Source organism: Saccopteryx leptura, chromosome 6 (assembly GCF_036850995.1).
Source record: "Saccopteryx leptura isolate mSacLep1 chromosome 6, mSacLep1_pri_phased_curated, whole genome shotgun sequence".
Taxonomy (NCBI): Eukaryota; Metazoa; Chordata; class Mammalia; order Chiroptera; family Emballonuridae; genus Saccopteryx; species Saccopteryx leptura.
The window spans coordinates 152,914,635-152,934,018 of record NC_089508.1 but is presented as its reverse complement, the minus strand read 5'-3'; the positions used below and the strand labels follow the sequence as shown (position 1 = coordinate 152,934,018).

General features: G+C 52.4%; 1 protein-coding gene across 3 annotated transcripts; it reads right to left on the bottom strand.

Moving 5' to 3' along the window:
• Positions 1-2,990: 2,990 nt before the first annotated feature.
• N4BP3 (NEDD4 binding protein 3) lies at positions 2,991-19,104 on the bottom strand. Of its 3 annotated transcripts, none has more exons than XM_066388319.1 (6): positions 18,669-19,104; positions 12,721-13,071; positions 11,952-12,476; positions 11,375-11,617; positions 11,041-11,251; positions 2,991-4,251 (listed from the first exon to the last, which is right to left on the bottom strand). In XM_066388319.1, exons 2-6 carry the CDS (start codon positions 13,039-13,041, stop codon positions 4,163-4,165), a joined length of 1,389 nt encoding a protein of 462 aa, XP_066244416.1. In that variant the 5' UTR covers positions 13,042-13,071; positions 18,669-19,104; the 3' UTR covers positions 2,991-4,162. The 3 variants fall into 3 exon arrangements, with proteins under 3 accessions (XP_066244416.1, XP_066244414.1, XP_066244413.1); XM_066388317.1 differs by lacking the exon at positions 2,991-4,251 and adding an exon at positions 7,109-10,894 and having other exon boundaries at positions 18,669-19,101; XM_066388316.1 differs by lacking the exon at positions 2,991-4,251 and having other exon boundaries at positions 7,109-11,251; positions 18,669-19,096.
• Positions 19,105-19,384: the final 280 nt, after the last annotated feature.

Below are 19,384 nucleotides of genomic sequence, written 5' to 3'. Positions count from 1 at the left end.
ATTAATTTTTAATAATTGTAAGAAAAAAGTACTTATTTAGTAAAACTAAATATCAAACAAAACCACTAATTTGGAATGATATTCAGGTGTATTTATAATTTTCTAATTAAAAAATGTTTTATGTGCCCTGGTCAGTTGGCTCAGTGGTAGAGCGTCGGCCTGGTGTGCAGGAATCCCAGGTTCGATTCCCAGCCAGGGCACATAGGAGAAGCGCCCATCTGCTTCTCCATCCCTCCCCCTCTCCTTCCTCTCTATCTCTCTCTTCCCCTCCCGTAGCAAAGGCTCCATTGGAGCAAAGTTGGCCCAGGTGCTAAGGATGGCTCTATGGCCTCTGCCTCAGGCGCTAGAATGGCTCTGGTTATAACAGAGCAATGCCGGGATGGGCAGAGCATCGCCCCCTGGTGGGCATGCCGGGTGGATCCCTGTCGGGTGCATGCGGGAGTCTGTCTGACTGCCTCCTCGTTTCCAACTTCAGAAAAATACAAAAATAAAATGTTTTATGCAACTAATCAAAATGCGTTATTAATAGATATGGTTTGAGGTTAGATTTCCACTTTAAAACTCGAATTTCGGACCTGACCTATGGTGGCGAAGTGGATAAAGCATCAACCTGGAAATGCTGAGGTCGCCGGTTCGAAACCCTGGGCTTGCCTGGTCAAGGTACATATGGGAGTTGATGCTTCCAGCTTCTCCCCCCTTCTCTCTCTCTCTGTCTCTCCTCTCTCTCTCTCTCTCTCTCTCTCTTTCTCTGTCTCTCCCTCTCCTCTATAAAATGAATAAATAAAAAAAGTAAAACTCAAATTTCAGGAAAATACTTGTAAATAAAATTATACATATTTGGAAATTATTAAATAGATAATGAACTAATAAAACGTGAATTGTGCTTACCTGTCTATGATTGAATATTCACTGAGAAAGAAATAATCGTGAGTCTACAATGTTGTATGTGCCGTGTCGTGTTTCAGTAAGAAGTACACAAAGCCATTTGCGTGCTCGGTATATCGCGTGCTCTCTCAAGGTCTCCCGTGAGGAGCGCATGCATCTCATAATCGTGTCTCACCACACCGTACTGATCCTTGACGAATAGTCATGTCAAATACAAATATGTCACATCACACGCAATGGATCGACTCTGCATTGATCAAATATCAGACATTTACAGATTAGTCTTCCACTATCAAAAAGGAGGACATGTAGGGAAGACACTTACCGAGGGAGGGTGGAACTTAACAAAAGAAGGACTGTCCTCCTAAAGAAGGACAGTTGGTCACCTTACTGTATGTGTCCTGACTGGAATTGAACCCACCACCTTACCTGTCCAGAGGACTCGAACCAACTGAGCTACCTAGCCAGGTCCAGTTCTTTTGTGTGTGTGTGTGTGTGTGTGTGTGTGTGTGTGTGTGTGTGGCAGAGACAGGGAGAGTCAGAAAGAGGGACAGATAGGGACAGACAGACAGGAAGGGAGAGAGATGAGAAACATCAATTCTTAGTTGTGGTTCCTTAGTTCAGGGGTCTCTAAACTGAGGCCCACGGGCTGCATGCAGCGCCCTGAGGCCATTTATCTGGCCCCCACCGCACTTCCGGAAGGGGCACCTCTTTTATTGGTGGTCAGTGAGAGGAGTACATTGACCATCTCATTAGCCAAAAGCAGGCCCATAGTTGAAATACTGGTCAGTTTGTTGATTTAAATTTACTTGTTCTTTATTTTAAATATTGTATTTGTTCCCATTTTGTTTTTTTACTTCAAAATAAGATATGTGCAGTGTGCATAGGGATTTGTTCATAGTTTTTTTTATAGTCCGGCCCTCCAACGGTCTGAGGGACAGTGAACTGGCCCCCTGTGTAAAAAGTTTGGGGACCCCTGCCTTAGTTGTTCATTGATTGATTTCTCATATGTGCCTTGACCGGGGGGCTACAGCAGACGGAGTGGCCCCTTGCTCGAGCTAGCGACCTTGGGCTCAAGCTGGTGAGCCTTGCTCAAACCAGATGAGCCCGCACTCAAGCTGGCGACCTCGGGGTCTCGAACCTGGGTCCTCCACATCCCAGTCTGACGCTCTATCTACTGTGCCACCGCCTGGTCAGGCCAGTTCTTTTTTTAAAATAGCATTTGACATGAAGTTATTTTGTGTGTTTCTATGTTTAATCTGTCTTCCAGCCCCTAACACATGCCGCCCCACCCAAAAGAAAATATTTTTTAATTAAATAAATTTTTAAAAAAATAGAGGCTACATTGGAACCAGGATTATATGCTCAGCACTGCTGTATCCCCAACACCAGGTACTTGGAACACCTTAGATCAGTGGTTCTCAAAATTTTGAAGTCAGGGCACATTTAAAATCCTACAAATAATTGTAGGTGCACTATATACAAATTTCTGAGAAATATGTTATAATAAGTCAAATATTAAAGAAAAAATATAAAGTCCAAGCGTGCTTTTATTAAATGAAATAAATATGACAAAATTAAATTTATTCTGACATTAAAAAACATTTTTAGGCCTGACCTGTGGTGGCGCAGTGGATAAAGCGTCGACCTGGAAATGCTGAGGTCGCCGGTTCAAAACCCTGGGCTTGCCTGGTCAAGGCACATATGGGAGTTGATGCTTCCAGCTCCTCCCCCACTTCTCTCTCTCTGTCTCTCCTCTCTGTCTCTCCCTCTCCTCTCTAAAATGAATAAATAATTTAAAAAAATAAAAAATAACATTTTTATGTTACATTTTTGTTATGCATTTTAGAATTCATAAAAAAGAGGGGTTAAAAATAAAATGACAAAAAAGTTATCTTTTTATATAGAGAGATACATTCTTAGTAAGATTTAGTAAATTTGGCAGGTCCCAGAGCAAATGTGTTAAGTTTTTTCATTCTTGTGTTTATGAGAAACATGAGCCTGATGTGTCCTAGTGATTTTTTTCAATGTTTGGGCATATATTTGAAAGGCAAACTCTCATTTCCTCATCAATACATTGAAGAATTCCTCTCTTTTGACTCTTGTGTTGAGGGTAGAAAATCCTACTTCACATAAATAGGATGTTGAAAATTGTAGTAAAATGTTCAAAGCTTTTTTAGATATTGCCACATATTCTTCTTTTATAAAAATCCAAAAGGCTTCAGGAGACAATTCCTAATGTTTAATCATCAATCCAAAACCCCCACCATACATATCATCTTAACTTTACACCAAACAAAGGATAGAAGAAACTTGCCTCCAGTCTTTCCAGGGAACATGGGGGTAGTATAAACAATCCAGCACCACAGCTTAACAGCCTTTGCAACCTAATCAGGCAAGTTAAGTGGGGGGTTGAACAGACTGTCAGCTTACAGCAATTCTCCACACCTCTGTCCCCCAAAAATCTAAACTCCAAAAACCCTGTTGGATTTTTGGTCCCCAGCAGGCACATATTTCTCTGGAATACCATAGGGCGCACCTGGAAGTCTTCTAGGGTGTACCAGTGTGCCCTGGCGCACACTTTGAGAACCACTGCCTTAGATGCTCAGAAATACTGAGGTACCCCAAATCCTCCAATGGCTCCACAACCTTACACAATACGCAGGGAAGAGGGTGGTCCAGAGCCACTCCGGGAGCCGGAGGGGTGTTGGAGCATCCTAGAGAGTCTGGTCTGTGCACCGAGATCCTAGGTAGTCCTGGCCCACTGCTAAGCTGCAGGGGTGGAGAGTTAAATGAACCTAGCCTGGGGCTCACCGCTGAAGCCCAGGCAGCTTCTGAGTTAACAGTACCTCACAGACTTTCACAAATGCCCCAGGCTTCCCCACTTCCTCTGAGGGAGCCCTGACCTGACTTACGGCCAAGCAGGGTGTCAGCAAAGCCAGGCTTCTGAGAACTTTGAATGCTGGGCAGAGACCTCAGGCAGTTTCACCTTTGTCATTGCTTTCCTCAATATGTGGTTCTCCTTGCATCGCTTTTCCCTCACTTTTCATTACACACCAAGTTTTATTACATAGTTGATTTTGTCAATCTTTCTCCATTGGAATTGTGTTTTTGTTGGGAGGAGGGGCTGCTTCAGAGCAGAAAAATTTAGCTGTTTTCCACTAATTCAGTAATAGTCTGTTCAACCTTTTGCTAGTTACCTAGGATTTGATTTTTGAAGTTTAACTCCTCGGGCCCTGACTGAATAGATCAGTGGGTTGGAGCATCGTTCAGATTCTCAAAGGTTGTGTGTTCTGTTCTGGTCAGAGCATGTACAGGAGCAGATGGGTGTTTGTTTCTCTCTCTCTCTCTCTTTCTTTCCTCTCTCTATAAAATCAATCAATAAGTAAAAAAAAAATTGAAGAACCATCCAATGAATGTACAAATGAGTGGAACAAATTGATATTTCCCTCTCCCTTTCTGTCTCTCTAAAAATAAATAAATAAATAGCCTGGCCTGTGGTGACACACTGGATAAAGAGTTGACCTGGAATGCTGAGGTCACCAGTTCTAGGCCCTGGGCTTGCCTGGTCAAGGTACATATGACAAGCAAGCAATGAACAACTAAAAGTGAAACAACTATGAACAGATTACTTCTTGCTCCACCGTCCCTTCTCTGTAAAATCAATAAATAAGATCTTAAAAATAAATAAATAAATAAATCATTTAAAAAATAAAACTCCTCGGTACATGTCCTTTTATTTTGCAGGTGGAGAAGCAACATATGACATTTTCCCCCTACATTTTTGTCCACTTAACACAACCCCCCTTACTAAATGATCCTTCCTTACCCTCTCATTTTTAAGCTCTTCATATTAGAATTTCCTACAATATGGAACCTATTTCTGGTTCTTCATTCTCTTCATTCTTTCCATTCCAATGGCTTTATTTTTATATCAACGTCATATTGTTTTACTTGCTACTTTATAATATGTTCTAATATGTGGTTGGATTGAATAAGGCTCACAAAAACAGGTGGGGGAGAGAAACACTAGGTAACTGATACAAAGAAGATCAGGGCTTGCCTGGGGGTAGAGGTTAAGGGCTGACTACAGAGGAGCACAAGGGAATTTGGGGGGATGGTGGAACTATTCCATATTTTGATTGCAGGGTTGGTTATACAACTCTGCATTTGTCAAAGCTCTAAGAATTGAATCCTAGTGCTTGACGGATAGCTCAGTTGGTTAGAGCTTGGTGGTCCCCATATGCCAAGGTTGCAGGTTCAATCCCAGCTCAGGGCACACACAAGAATCAACGAATGAATGCATAAATAAGTGGAACAACAATTTGATGCTCTCTCTCTCCTTCTTTCCCTAAAATCAATCAAAAATTTTAAAATAAAAAACTGAACCCTAAAAAGGGTGAATTTTCTTGTATGTACATAAATTATAACCTAAGATGGGAGGAGGGGGAGCCCAACTTGTGGTGGCGCAGTGGATAGAGCATAAACCTGGAATGCTGAGGTCTCCGGTTCGACACTCCAGGCTTGCCTGGTCAAGGCACAGACAAGAAGCAACTACTATGAGTTGATGCTTCCCATTCCTCCCCACAACTCTCTCCCTCTCCTCTCTCTAAAAATCTATAAAAAAATTTTTTTTATAAAAATGGGAGTAGGGGGACAGGTACACAGAGAACAATATTTTTTTAAAGTTGTTTTTTTTTTTAAGCGGGTGGGGGGTGACAGACAAGGACAAACAGGAAGGGAGAGCAGAAGCATACACTCATAGTTGTGGCACTTTAGATGTTCATAGATTGCTTTCTCATACATGCCTTGACCAGGAGACTCCAGTTGAACCAGTGACACCTTGCTCAAGCCAGCAACCTTGAACTTCAAGTTAATAACTTTTGGGCTCAATCCAGCAACCCTGTGCTCAAGCTGGATGAGCCCATGCTCAAGCCAGCAACCTTGCGGTTTCGAACCTGGGACCTCAGTATCCCAGACTGATGCTCTATCCACTGCACCACTGCCTGGTCAGGTGGTTTTTGTTGGTTTTTTTTTTTTTTTTAGTTTCTTGACAGAGATAACAAGCCTTGGAGTGCTCTCCTGAAAATACAGCCTTCCTTCCCTCAGAGTGAGTCCCCTGAGCTCTGGTGGATAGAAGCAGCTGCAGGTGACACAGCCACCGCTTGCCCTCTGCAGAACCAGGACTCAGTCCATGGAGCTCAGGTTGCTGCTCAATTCTTCTCTGCCTTCCACCTGCCAGGTGGCTACCAAGTCTCCAGCTTTTTCTACCTGTTCCTGCCCCTCCTGGTAAGGCTTTGGTTCAGGCCAGGAGTGGCTACATCATTTGCAGGCCCCAGAACAAAATGAAAATGTGAGACTTCTTGTTCAAACACCAAGAAGTTCAAGATGATTGCCCTGGCTGAACAGTTTGGTTAGTTAGAGGATCATCCCAAAGTGCAGAGGTTGCCAGTTCAATCCCTGGTCAGGGCACATACAGAACAGATCAATGTTCCTGTCTCTCTCTCTCTCCCTTCTCATTAAAATCAATAAATAAGAATTTTTTTTAAAAGAAGTTCAAGATGAAGCCTAACCAGGTGGTTGTACAGTGGATAGAGTATCAGATTGGGACGCAGAGGACCCAGGTTCGAAACCCCAAGGTCACCAGCTTGAATGTGGGATCATAGATCTGACCCCATGGTCACTGGCTTGAGCCCAAAGGTCGTTGACTTGAAGCCCAAGGTTGCTGGCTTGAGCAAGGGATCACTCACTCTGCTGTAGCCCCCTGGGTCAAGGCACATAAGAGAAAGCAATCAATGAATATCTAAGGAGCCACAATGAAGAATTGATGCTTCTCATCTCTCTCCCTGTCTGTTCCTATCTGTCCCACTCTCTGTCACAATAAAAAAAAAGTTCAAGATGGCAACAGCATAGCATTTTATGACACTTGTGAGCATGGGGTGCTGCATGACCACACAGGTCACACACACATAAAACTAGTCCTGGTTCTGGCCCCTTCCTTCCCTTTGGCTGCTGGAGGGACCCACCCATGATCACAAGAAATGAAATCCTCATCAAACAGAACCCTCCCCCAGATTTGTCCCACACTCCCGTGTCCAAGTCCAGGCCCATCCTAGATGTCCTCATTCCGGGCTGCCCCTGAGGAAATCCTCAACTCCCCTCCTCAGAGATGCCTACCCCTGTTAAAGAAAAAAAATTACTCATGACATTTGCTAAAGAGTGGTCAAGACTTTATTCAAGGGGGTCTACTGCAATAGGGGTTTGCAGAAGGGAAGGGAGAGTGTACTCAACTCCAAATATAAGGAAAAGAATTTATAGCCAAGGAGCAGAGTGGGGCTCAGTGGGTAGGAAATTACTAAGGGAAAAACTTTAGAGAGGATTCTGGCTAAATGGACCTCACAGGATCTTGCTGAAGGCAGGCCAGTGATCAGAGATCACCTGGGGGACAGTGTGGAGTTAAATGTGGAGGGTAATCCAACATAAATGGGCAATCCTGGCTAAACTAAATTAGCAGAATTCTTGCTGGAACTGGACTGTACAAGGGAGGACACGTTCTAAGTTCAGGCTTAGTCTAAGAGAGAGCTGAGCTCAGAAGAGCCTAACCAAGTTTGGTCAACCTTTGTCACCCCCACCCCATCACCTCACTGTGAGCCAGCTCTCCTCTGCATTCCCACTTCACCTCACGTGACATACTTCACTTTTGTTGCAAGAAACAGCACACACTCATGCCTCCAGACAGGCTCTCTCTGCTTTCCTCCCTCTCTGATTTGATGGTGAAGTTTCACTCTGAATCCTCCTATCCTTTCTCTGCTGCCTGGCCCAGTCACTACATGGACATGTGTTGTCTCCTTCCCCCACCCATACAGAAGGGCCGTGAGGATAGAGGCCATGGCCACCTCAGCTGGGCACCATGCCAGGCCCTGAGGGGGCAGCAGTGTCTCACTGTGCAGTCGAGTGGCACCAGGCTCAGCAGCTCCAGAGCTTGACAGACCTGGTCCACACCAGGTGCCCACGGGTGAATGCACACTCAGAACAGGAACCTTCCTCACTTACCCCCAGCTTAAACCTGGGCCAGTCAGGGGAGGGATCTGGTCCTTCTTGACACCAAAGGTCCCCCCAGTGCCTTCTGGGGTGAGCCAGAGCTGCTCTGAGGATAAAGACAAGGCATGACTCTGCCTGGGCAAGGCCCCCAAAGAGGTAAACGGACAATTCTAACAGCACAGAAAGAGCTGGTGGAGAGGCCCATGGGACTGTGGTGTGGGCACAGGGAGGGGACGGCCCTGTGAGCTCAGCAAAGGCTTCCCTGAGGCCAGATCTGAGCAGTGAGGGCGCTCTGCCCATAGAAGGAAATGCCAGAGGGCTGCTAGGGTAAGAGGGGGCACCACTATCGGAGGTCTCATGTGACAGGCTGAGGGGCCCAGGGAACAGCAGAAGGTATGACACCATCTCAGCTGAGAACAGGAGGGACCAGGGCAAGGAGCCCCATGTCGGGGGCTTACCACAGCTCTGGATAATTGGAGGTCTGCTTGTGAAGGGTCCACCAGGGGCAGGAGGGAGGAGCTGCCCTGAAGCAGTAGCCACTCCAGTGGCACCTGTAATCAGCTGGCTCCAGAGCCCCAGAGCCACTAAGCCAGCTTGGGGACCAAGAACTGGTTCTCTGGGCAGGGATGAACTCATAGGGATCAGGTTCCCTCTGAGAGGCCCCAGCCTTGCTCTCTTGAGCCCTCCCCCTACATCTGGGCCTGGTTTTGGTTTCTGGCACAGCTGCCAAGTTTTGGTACCACCCACCCACTCCTTGCTGGCAATACTGGCTGGCCCAGCTTTCTAATTGCTAGGTGAGGAGCTGTTCTGTAGAGGTACATGGAAAAGTGGACCCTGGCCATTGCAGGGCATGTGGTCACCCAGCCTGACCACATCTCAGCTGGGGGGTGGGGACAAGTACACAAAAACACACTAGATAAATCTTAAAAAAGTTTCTTGACAGAGATGACAAGCCCTGGAGTGCTCTCCTGAAAATACAGCCTTCCTCTGGAGGGCCACTGGCCCAGAAACCCTGGTTTGGACAGGTCTGAAATGGCTACTAAGGATTGGGGGAAACAAAACAGCCTAACCCACCATCCGTTCCCTTTCCATCCCCAGGCTGAAGGGCAGGCCTAGATCGATCTCTGCTATGCCCAGGGGCCTATTATGGCCACAGGCTCCACCCAAGCCTGGCCAACTCAAAGGAGGAAGTAATGGGCAGAGGGAGTGGCAGGAAGTGGCAGAGGAGCCCCAAACACACCCCCTCGGTCATGCCCACCACCCACAGCATATCTCTACACACACATGCCACTCACAGGGCCAGACACACCATCCCCCTGGCAGTCAACTCACACACCCCTCTCCGCCCTGAAAAGACAGGGTAGGTACACTGGCTCCACTCTGTAGCCCAATCCACACCCCTGCACAGGCCCCACCTGCTGGGCCTGAGGGGCCGCCAGGCTTGGCCAGGAGGGCGGGGCACCATCACAGGCAGCAAACTGGGATCTCTAAGAAGTCCTCTGAGGTTGTGCCTGCCCCACCAGGGCAGGGGCTAGGAGGGGTGACGTCTGCCTGTGTGCTGCCTCCTCTGGGCACAGGGATTCAAACCTGAGCCCCCATGCCCTGGCAGCCTAACAGTGCCTGGCAAAGGGGAAGCCCTCAATGCGTGGCAGCAGTCACAGTGATTCACCTGTCAGGACGCCGAGCTTCACCACATAGGATGGAGAGACGCCACCCGCACAGACAACCTGAGTCTGCTCCAGGCTGCCCATTCGGGAGGCAGCAAAGGCCCAGAGGGGAAGCCAGATGTCTGAGAGTCAGGGGCTGCTTTCCAGAATACAAATGAGCTCATCTCGCCCCTACTGGAAACTACTCCGTGGTTTTCTGTGCCTGTGGAGAAATGTCTACATCCTTGCAGGGGCAAAGGCCCTTTACCCAGCGACACACGAACTTCTTCTGCCTGTCTCCTGCACCTTCCCAGGGCTCCCATCCCTATGGAGGGAGGTGTGCACCACAGCCAGAGGAAGAGAGCAGGCCAGTTCAGAGAGGAGCAGGTCCCTACAAGAGCCTCAGGGAGCGCCACAGGAAGCTGTGGTAGGCTGGCCCTCAACCCAGCAGGGGCCTGGGCACTGGGACTTAACTTTCCACCAAGAGAATGTTTCATGTTCTAGCAATGCCTGGGGTGACCTGCCCTTTTGTGTTTCTGGATTCCCTAGCATTGTTCCTTCTCAAAAATCCCACTGGCACTGAAGAAAGGAGTTTCAGCCCACACGGCAGCTAAGGATCCATGTGGTGCTGGGGCAAGAAGGAAGACAGACAGGCACTGGGCACAACTCCCACTGACCAGGACCTCAGAGGAGCTACAGCCCAGGGTGCAACCCCGACCATCCTCCAGCCTTTAGACTCAGGCTGAACAGGCCAAATCTACCACCCAGGGCCTCCTCATAGCAAATGTGGTTTTATTCAGAGGGAGGCCAATGTTCCTGTCCCAGTCTCCCTCCCTCATGCCTGCCCATCTGCATCGTGGGGACCTCATCTCCCCATCTCCCTTTCCTGGGCCACACCTCCCCCAGGAGCAGGGCTGGGTCCTGCGGGGTTCTTCTCAGCCAGGAAGGCCTGGCCCTGGCCCCGGCCCCCACTGCTGACACCCTACAGCCCACAGCCCCACCAGGATCCCTCCTCTCGGTGGGCATCCCCAGCCCTAGCTAAGCTTCAGTAATTCTGCTCCAGACCAATGTCAGGAAGGAGCGGCCTCTCAGGGCAGGCTTGCCCAAGCCATCTTCTGACAGGGCTTCTGCTGTCAGCTTGCTCACTGGCCTCAGATCTTGGAGGACTCAAGCCGAGGGCTCCAGGGCGCGGGGGGCTCCCGCAGTGCCTGCAGCTCTTGTTCCAGTGCTTGGTTGCGACGGTACATGTCCATGTAGCCCCCCTGGATCTCCCGCTGGTAGCGCAGCACCCGCTCCTTCTCCTCCTGCCACGTCTGCCGCTCCTGCTCAAAACGTAGCGCCTGCTCTTGGCCCCAGAGCCGCTCCTGCAGCAGCTCAGCCCGCAGCTGTTTGGCACCATCTCTGGCCTCGCTGCCTCCTGCCTCCCCCAGCAGCCCTCTGCTCTTGCAGTCATCAGTCTCACAACTACCTGGGGCTTCCTCTTGAGGGGTCTGCTCCTGAAGGCTCTGCACAGCCTCCCGCAGCCGGGCCAGCTCTGCACTCTGGGCCTGGGCTTGTGCCCGGCTGCCTCGAAGTTGTGTCTTCAGGCTGAAGATCTCAGCTAGCTTCTGCGCCAGTTCAGCCTGGGCCTCCCGCAGCTGCTGCTTCAGGAGGCTAATCTCTGCTGTCTTCTGGCACACCTGGAAAGGGGAACAGGGTGGCAAGAGCCAAGCAAAGCTTAGTAAGGGGAGTGGTAAGGGTCGGGCAGAGGAGGGGACTACAGAAATGGGGACAGGAGAGTTCCCAAGAGCCGGGCCTCTCACCTCCCACCGTGTTTCCTCCTCTGGCCCCGTGCTGGGGTCAGCCTCCGAGGGCTGAGACTCAGGGGCCAGGCCCTGCTGTGCCCACAGCTCCTTTCGCAGGCGACGCTGCTCCTGCTGGGCCATGAACAGCTGCAGCTGGAGGTTTCGCTCGCTGCGCTCAGCCTTCTGGACCACATCATGCAGACGGTCTATGTATAGGCGCTTCAGCTCAGACAGCCACAGCCGCTGGCGCTCCTCCAGCACCTGCCAGGGAAAAGAGGTGCCTGACAGCCACAACCAGCGTCCTGTGCCCTAATACCATGGGACCCAGGGCCCAACATCCAAACACACACGTGCCTTACCCTGGGATGCTCTCCACAGGTGCCGTGTCCCCAACACTAGACCCGCCAGGGAATTTCTCCTTCCCTCTTACACAACTCCAGCAAGAACGCACCACATGGTGCGGAGAGAGGAGCCAATTCATATTCTTTCTCTTTGTGCCCAGATCATATGGGTAGACCGGCTGGGGATACTCTGTCTGCCTGGTACTCTAATGCCAAGGGACAGAACAAGACCCCAGGGCAGCAGCTGCTCTCACCTGTGTGAAAGGGTTGGCGCCATCCTCATCTCTGAGGCCTTTCTTGAGATCCTCACAAGTGCCAGGCAGCATGGCCACCACCTCTTCGGCAGTGGGACAGAACTTGTAGGGGGGTGGGGGCTCAGGCAGGCAGTTCAGCACAGCCAGTGGCCCAGCCTCCTTGGGGCTGCATGAGGCCCGGTCCAGGGAGCCCCCCAGGTGGTTAATGTGACCCAGGGAGGAGCTGAAGGTGCCAGGGCCCATGCCAGGACTGCGGCCAAAGCTGCTCCCACTGGAGGAGTCAGACAGGCTGGGCTCCAGCTCGGGGCCGCCCTCATCCAGGCTGAGGGTGTGCAGCAGCTGAGCACGGGCCTGCGCCTGGCTGGCCCGGGGCCCTGGGCTCAGAGGTGGATGGCAGGCCAGCGTATGCAGGCTGCCGTTGCTGCGCCACAACTTCTGGCCCTTATGGGCTGCCAGGCTCTGCATGGACAGAAAGCCTTTCCCGGTGCCCACCACGGGCTTGAACACTGACGGGCGGATGCGGCACTGCCAGGAAGAGAGGGCAGGTGTGAGGCTCTGGGCTGACTGTGCTGCCCTCCAATTCTCCCACAGCCCCTGGGAATCCTTTCAGACTTGAGGCATTTGCCAGTGGCAAGCAGTGATCAAGCCTCAGGCTAGTCCACAGCAGGACTTTCAGGTAACAGCCCTGTCCCAGCACTATGGTTTTCAAGGAGGCCCCAAGCTCCCCACTTCCCCTCCCACCCTAGGGAGGGAAGTGGGCAAAGTGCACCTTGTCAAAACGTCCCCGCTCAGGCAGTGACGTCTTGCTGAAGTCACCAGCCCGAGGATGTTCCTGGTAGTAGAGGGTGGCATAGTTGGCAGGCTCGTTCCGAGTAGCCCGCTTGGTGGTCTTGCCATCTTTCTTGGGGAGGTGCAAGTAGCTAAGGAGCTCTCGCTGTCCCAAGCCCTTCCGGAGGAGCCCATCAGGCTGGCAGGAGCCCCGGGATCCCCCAAGTGCTGCCCGTAGCTCTTCAGGGGAGAAGTCCTGCCGTTCCAACAGGCTGCCCACGCTGCCCATGGCAATGCCAGCAGGGCGTGGGGCTGTGGCCATGAAGTTTCAATGGGGCACAGGCAGCTGCTTCTGGGAATTGGAAGGCTCCATCAGGGGCAGGTGGGTGCTTCCTGCCCACCTGTTCCTGATATCCTAAAACCAGGTGCTTGTTCTGTGTCAACTCACCATCTGGCCCAGGTCCAGGAGAGGCAGATGTGGGTATGGAAAGAATTCAGGATAGAATTCCTAGGCTGGCAAGAAAAAGGTGCAGGCCTCAAAGCCACCTGCCTGGTACCCCAGCTCGTTAGAAGCTGATATATCACTGGGTTGGGGGGGTGAGATATAGATGAGGAGAGGCCCTAAAACAGCAGGATAGGGCCCTTCTCAGCACTGTGTCAGCTGAGGACTCGGCTCTGTCTGACTCTGACCTTGCTCACTCTCCTGCTAGGCTTTTCGCCCAGTCTGGAAGGTAGGCAGAGAGCATAGGGAACCAGGGCCAGTGGCCTCAGCCACTCCATTCCTTCTTCTTTTCTTGGAAGAGGAGAAACCCAGTTTAGCTCTCTTCCTGCAGAGTGAGTTCCTCAAGGGAAGCACCTGGCATGGGTGGGGTTGCACCAGGCAAACAGGAAGGGCCCCAGGGGAGGAAGGATGGAGGGAACAATGGCCAGTTTCCGGAACAGGTGTTCACCTTGGGCCATGGTAAGAGGCACTAGGAAGGGGTAGCCAGGAGCCCTGCCAGGCCAAACATACACTGTAAGGGGGGTCCCCAAAATCCTGACCCAGCATGGAGCCAGTCAGTGTGGGGGGCCTGGCTTCCTCATTCTGATAATGGCCATGACAACTCATCACTCAGGGATGCCCAGCGAATGGGCTAAGATAACAGGACAATTAAGTTAATACAGGCTGAGTAGAGCACAACTTAGTTGGTCAGACATATGAACACTAATGGTGGGCAACCTAGTGACCAGGTTCCCACCTGTGCTAGGACCAAACAGTGGAGGGTGGGGCCTGTCCCTAGTGCCCCACTGGATCCCCTGTGCTCAGCCCAAAGCTCAGCACACCAGATGGATCAATGCCACCTTCTCTGCCTCCCACCCAGCTGTTCCCACTCCCGGATAGACACCCAGCAGCAGACTGCAGCTGGGAGTCCCCCACAACCTCCCCAATATGCTTCTGGGACACCCACTCCCATCCCAAACAATGGTAGTTAGGAGGTTCCGTCTGCCTCAACCATTTCCAGGTTTTGTGCTTGTGGAAGACAAAGCTCACTAGGAGTAAAGTGAGGGAGGGTGCAGCCCTGTCCCCTCACCCTGGGCAGACGTAACCTTCCCAACCCTTCCTTCACAGTCCCCAGCACACTCACAGGCCACACCTGTCATCCAGGTAAGGAATCACAGGTGCTTGGCACTTATAGCAACACAGCCTACACAGGGGTCTCACTGAGTCCTGTGACATAGTTACTGTCTGATTTTTCAGGTCAGGGCACTGAGGCTCTGAAAGGTGAAATGGTTTTCCCAAGGTCACAGAGCTGGTCAGAATGAGTATGCCTGTGATCTAGCACCATGGCTGCCAAATGACCAAAGGTGTCACTCATGGCCTGAAGAGTGTAAGTAGAGCAATTTGCCTCCCAATCTGACATGCCTCCCCCCTAGCCATGACAAGCTTACCTGGCCACAGACACCACTGTGAGAGCACACTGAACTGTCAGGGTGGTGGGAGAGCAGAAAACCTGGTCTGTTGCCTTGCTTTCACCCACTCTCTCCACGGGGCACCTCCCTTCCCATGCCTCAGTTTCCCCACTACTGAAGTAGGAAAAGACCTGCTCTGCCTTCCCATGGGACTGCTGTGACAGTCACAGAGACAACAAAGGTAAAAGGTCTTAAGAACTGTAAACCGCCTGACCAGGCAGTGGCACAGTGGATAATGTCGAACTGGGATGTGAAGGACCCAGGTTCAAGACCTCGAGGTCGCCAGCTTGAGCGCAGGCTCATCTGATTTGAGCAAAAGCTCACCAGCTTGGACCCAAGGTCACTGGCTCAAGCAAGGGGTTACTCGGTCTGCTGAAGGCCTGCGATCAAGGCACATATGAGAAAGCAATCAATGAACTAAGGTGTCGCAACAAAAAACTAATGATTGTTGCTTCTAGTCCCTCTCTGTTCCTGTCTGTCTGTCCCTATCTATCCCTCCCTCTGACTCTCTCTCTGTCTCTGTAAAAAGAAAAAAAAAGAACTGTAAACCTACTGCGCGCATGGAGGGGGGGGGAAGAATGATGGACACCAGGGCCAGTGAAGCTAAATATACCCATTTCGTCCGAAGCACACACCATCTCACTATCCCCTGAGAAGATCCTCCCTTCCTGTCTCAGGGAGCAATAAATGATGCTCCTGTGCCTGTAAAGGGCCTCAGGTTTACAGGAGGGCAGTCATGGCATACACAACTGCATGTACGCCGCACACACACTGCAGTCCAGTCAGTGCCACCAGCGGCACAGAGGCTCCTACATTAGAGGACACAGAACAGTCAGTCATATCCAACAGCCAGACACAGTTGTGCTCAAGGTCACCCACACAGCACTGAGCACCCTCTGGGACACATATACATAATACAGGAATACTCTAGCATGAGACCACAGGCTAGATGCAGAGGGGGGGGGTGTGTGTGTGTGTGTGTGTGTGTGTGTGTGTGTGTGTGTGTGTGTGTGTGTGTGTGTGTGTGTGTGTAGGTGGTGAGGGAGACATGAGATCAGCTTATCACAGGGTGTGTGTGTGTGTGTGTGTGTGTGTGTGTGTGTGTGTGTAGGTGGTGAGGGAGACATGAGATCAGCTTATCACAGGGTGTGTGTGTGTGTGTGTGTGTGTGTGTGTGTGTGTGTGTGTGTAGGTGGTGAGGGAGACATGAGACCAGCTTATCCCCACAAGTGATTGAAGCTGGAGGAAGGGACATTGATAGCCCCTTCTTTTGTCTTTTAGGACCCCACCTTCCACCCTCCTGGGTAACTTGTCTGGCTGTATCATCAGCTCTCGAGAGGCTCCACCCTGCTCAGGTCTCTGCATCCCTTTTTCTAGAGGGATTCCTCCACCTCTCCTGCCTTCTCCCAACACACATGCCTTCCTGTTGCTTGGAAGCCCAGGGACTGGCCTGATCAGATCAGGACAGCTGTGCAGGCTAGGCTGGACAGGACTTGGTGGTGGTGGGGAGGGGGAAAGACAGCAAGTGCCTTGTAGCCCCTCTCGGGAGGGTTCAAAGCATAAAACCAGATGCCACTAAGTGCCTGGGCTTGCTTACTCTGGGGCCCAGAGCTCGGCCCAAGCTGAAAACCCCCCATCATCCTACAGGCGAGTTTTGGGCTGGGCCTTTCTGTACAGGCCCCAGCTGGCCCTGACAGGGCCTCTTCTACTATTCCCACCCCCCCCCCCGCCCCCAAATTAGTCAGTAGACTGAAAGCCCTGAACACCAGGGGGTAACTCTTTTGGACCACCCTTAGTGGAGTTGGGAGAATGGGGCCGGGGGACCGACAGGACATAAAGTAGAGAAAGACAGGACATCAAGGAGACATCCCGGCATCCATTAGCAGGTGTCTTATTGGGTCAGCCTGATGCTGGACATGCCACAGCCTTACAACATGCATGGGAGGGGAACAGTGTCACTCCCCACTTCCTCAGAAAAAGCTGAGGCCCAGGAAGTGAAATACAATGTGATAAGGTCATGCTCAGCTGCACAGGAGAAAGTGCCCAGGCTCCCCACGTGGGCCCTGACCCCACTGTGTGCACCTTCCCTAGAACACATGAGCAGGAAGTCCCCACTTGGCTGCAGAAGCCCCTCCTGAGCCGGGACTCCAGGGGAGGGTCCCACCACCTGCTGGGGGATCAGCTTTGCTGATGGGCCTGTCTGCAGCTGTCCCTGAGGAATGGGATTGGAATGTCCCAGTTCCAAAAGAGGGGGCAGTGGACGATGGGGGCCCAGGAAGGCAGCATACCCTAGACTTGCTGCAGCACATGAAGGGGCAGAGCCCAGTGTACCCCCTGCAGGAGTGATGCTTTGTCTCACTAGTCACACTACAGCAGCATAGCACTCTACAGTTTTCCTCAGCCCCTTCATGCCATCATCTCACTTTTTTGTAAGAATCTTTAAGATTTTTTACTTACTGATTGATTTTAGAGAGAGACATCAATTTGTTGTTCCACCCATCCATTGGTTGATTCTTGTATGTGCCCTGACCAGGGATTGAACCTGCAATCTGACGTACTGGGATGGTGCTCTAACTAGCCAGGGCCTGTCATCTCATCTCCACAACAGCCTTGTGGGGACAGTAGCAGTTACTGGCACTCCATTTTATAGACAGGGTAACTGAGGCCCAGAAAGAAGAAGCAAGTTGTCTAAGAACCAAAGTGAGGAGCAATCCCAACTACCTGGGAAAGGTTCTCTGTGCTGCGTCTGGCTATCCCAGCCAGGGGTCAGCACTGCCCACCATCGACAGGCACACATTGCTGTGTATGTCTGTCTGCCCAGCCCCACAGCTGCTTCTCCCAAGAGTGTGAGCAACCCTGCTGGTTTGGACCTCAGTCCCCTTAGCCTGAAATCCCTCCTGCATGCCCCTGGGTCAGGAAGAAATAATAGCAGCAATGCAGCATGGGGACTCTCTGCCCTGGAAGCTGCTAGCTCTAGAGGCGGTATTGGGAGGAGGCTGGTTGAATTCATTCAGTCTGGCACATACACACCCACACATAGCCAGCCAGCACAGGAGCCCTGCCCAGGAGGGCCCTGGGAGGAGGTTGATCAGCCAGCTCAGGGTGGCCTCCTGCCTCTGCCTCCTCCCCAAGCCAGGCAAGGAGAGGGCAGGTGGCCAAGGCAGAGAGGCAGCCAGGCTGAGCCCCTGGTGCAAATGAGGAGAGCCCCAATCTGTTCTTGGCAGAGAGGGGTGCCCAGTGAAAGACGAAGGGTCCCAATTCTCTTTCTAAACACTGACAGAACCCTGACTTCAGCCTGGTCCCTAGCCAGCCCTCACTTTGACCAAAAGGCTGCAGTCAACACCTGGGACCATCCCTTATCCGCAGACTGGGGGCCCAGGCAGCAAGCCAGCAGCTGATGTCGCCTGTACATGGAAGGGGGTTGAAGGGCGAAGTGGGTATTCCGGAGGGAGCGGGAGAGGGGCCTCATGTGGAGAAGGAGGGACAAACGGGGCAGGTATCCCCATAGAATTTGCCCCGGGAAGGCTGTGGCGGAGGCTAGGGCTTCCGAGGACTGCGGGAGGTCTGCGAGCTACCTGGAGGACAGGAGGGGAACATCTTTTCCTGGCGCCTCCGTGGGGCCTGCCTGGAGCGACTGGACTGGGGAACCGAGGCAGAGGACAGGCTCCCAAGCCAAGGGCGTCTGCCCCACCCTAACTGCGGCGCAGGGGTCCCGAGCGCAGCTTCAGGGAAAGCGCATTTACAAGGGTTGCAGAGAACAGCATAACCTGCTGCTGGCGCCTCCAGCGTGCGGGTCGGTCCCTGGTTCCGCGCCTCGGTGCCTTGGTGCCCGGAGTAGGGGCACCTGGGCATACAAATACTCTGGCACCCCCACCCACTTCCCAGACGGAAACCTCGGCCGGTGAGGGGCTGCAGCTTAGCCAAGGTCGCCGGGAAAGAGACCTCGTGGTCGGCCCCATCCCCGAGTCCAGCACGGGTCACCGAGTGCGCCCCACTCACCATGCTGGCGCCGCGCCGCACCTCTCGCGCTCCGCGGTTCCCTCGCACAGATTTGAACCCTCCCTCCAGTGCGCCGGTCCAGCCGAGACTGCGAGCCGAGCCGGAGCGGCGGGTAACAGACGTCGGGAAAACGCGGGCGGGCCGGCAGAGGCCGGAGCCGGATGGGCGAGGGAGGGACGCGCTCGGTGGCGCTTGCTCGCCTGCCCCAAAGGCGGAGGGAAAACCTGGCCTGACTCAGCGCGCGCCGCCAGCCTAGAGCGCGGCCGGAGCCTCCGGATGTGGTGGAAGCGGACGGGGGGGCAACCTCCGCCCACTTCCAGCCAACCTGAGCCCCGGCCCCACCCGACGAGCCCCCTGCCGGCTGCAACCTGCACCGCGCCGCTTTCTCTGACCCGGCGGGTCCACAGCCCAGAGTATGGCCGACGCCCCTAGAGCGCGCTCGGCCCGTCCCGCTCCTCCTCCTGGCTTCGTCCGCGCCGCCAGGTTTCCAGATCTCAACAGCTTCCGAAGAGGCGGGTTCTGTTCATCACCTCCCTGATTCTCGCCACGTCCTCTTAGCTAAGTAGTAGTATCCCTTTTGGAAGATGAGCCAGATCGTACTCCTGAGAGAGAGGTGGAGAGATTTACCCAAGGTCTCTCTGGCTCCATAGCGACTGAATTGGGTGTTAAGTTGTGTGTTTCTAGGGATATCAATTTCAGGTGCTTTCAGGGGCCTA

What these genes read in the sequence shown, in the direction of transcription:
- N4BP3 (XM_066388316.1), bottom strand. Translation starts at nt 13,041, where the DNA reads ATGGCCACAGCCCCACGCCCTGCTGGCATTGCCATGGGCAGCGTGGGC. An exon ending in GCGCCAACCCTTTCACACAG is followed by an intron (nt 11,618 to 11,951) that starts GTGAGAGCAGCT and finishes TTTCCCTGGCAG; the next exon opens with GTGCTGGAGGAGCGCCAGCG. An exon ending in AGGAGGAAACACGGTGGGAG is followed by an intron (nt 11,252 to 11,374) that starts GTGAGAGGCCCG and finishes TCCCCTTTCCAG; the next exon opens with GTGTGCCAGAAGACAGCAGA.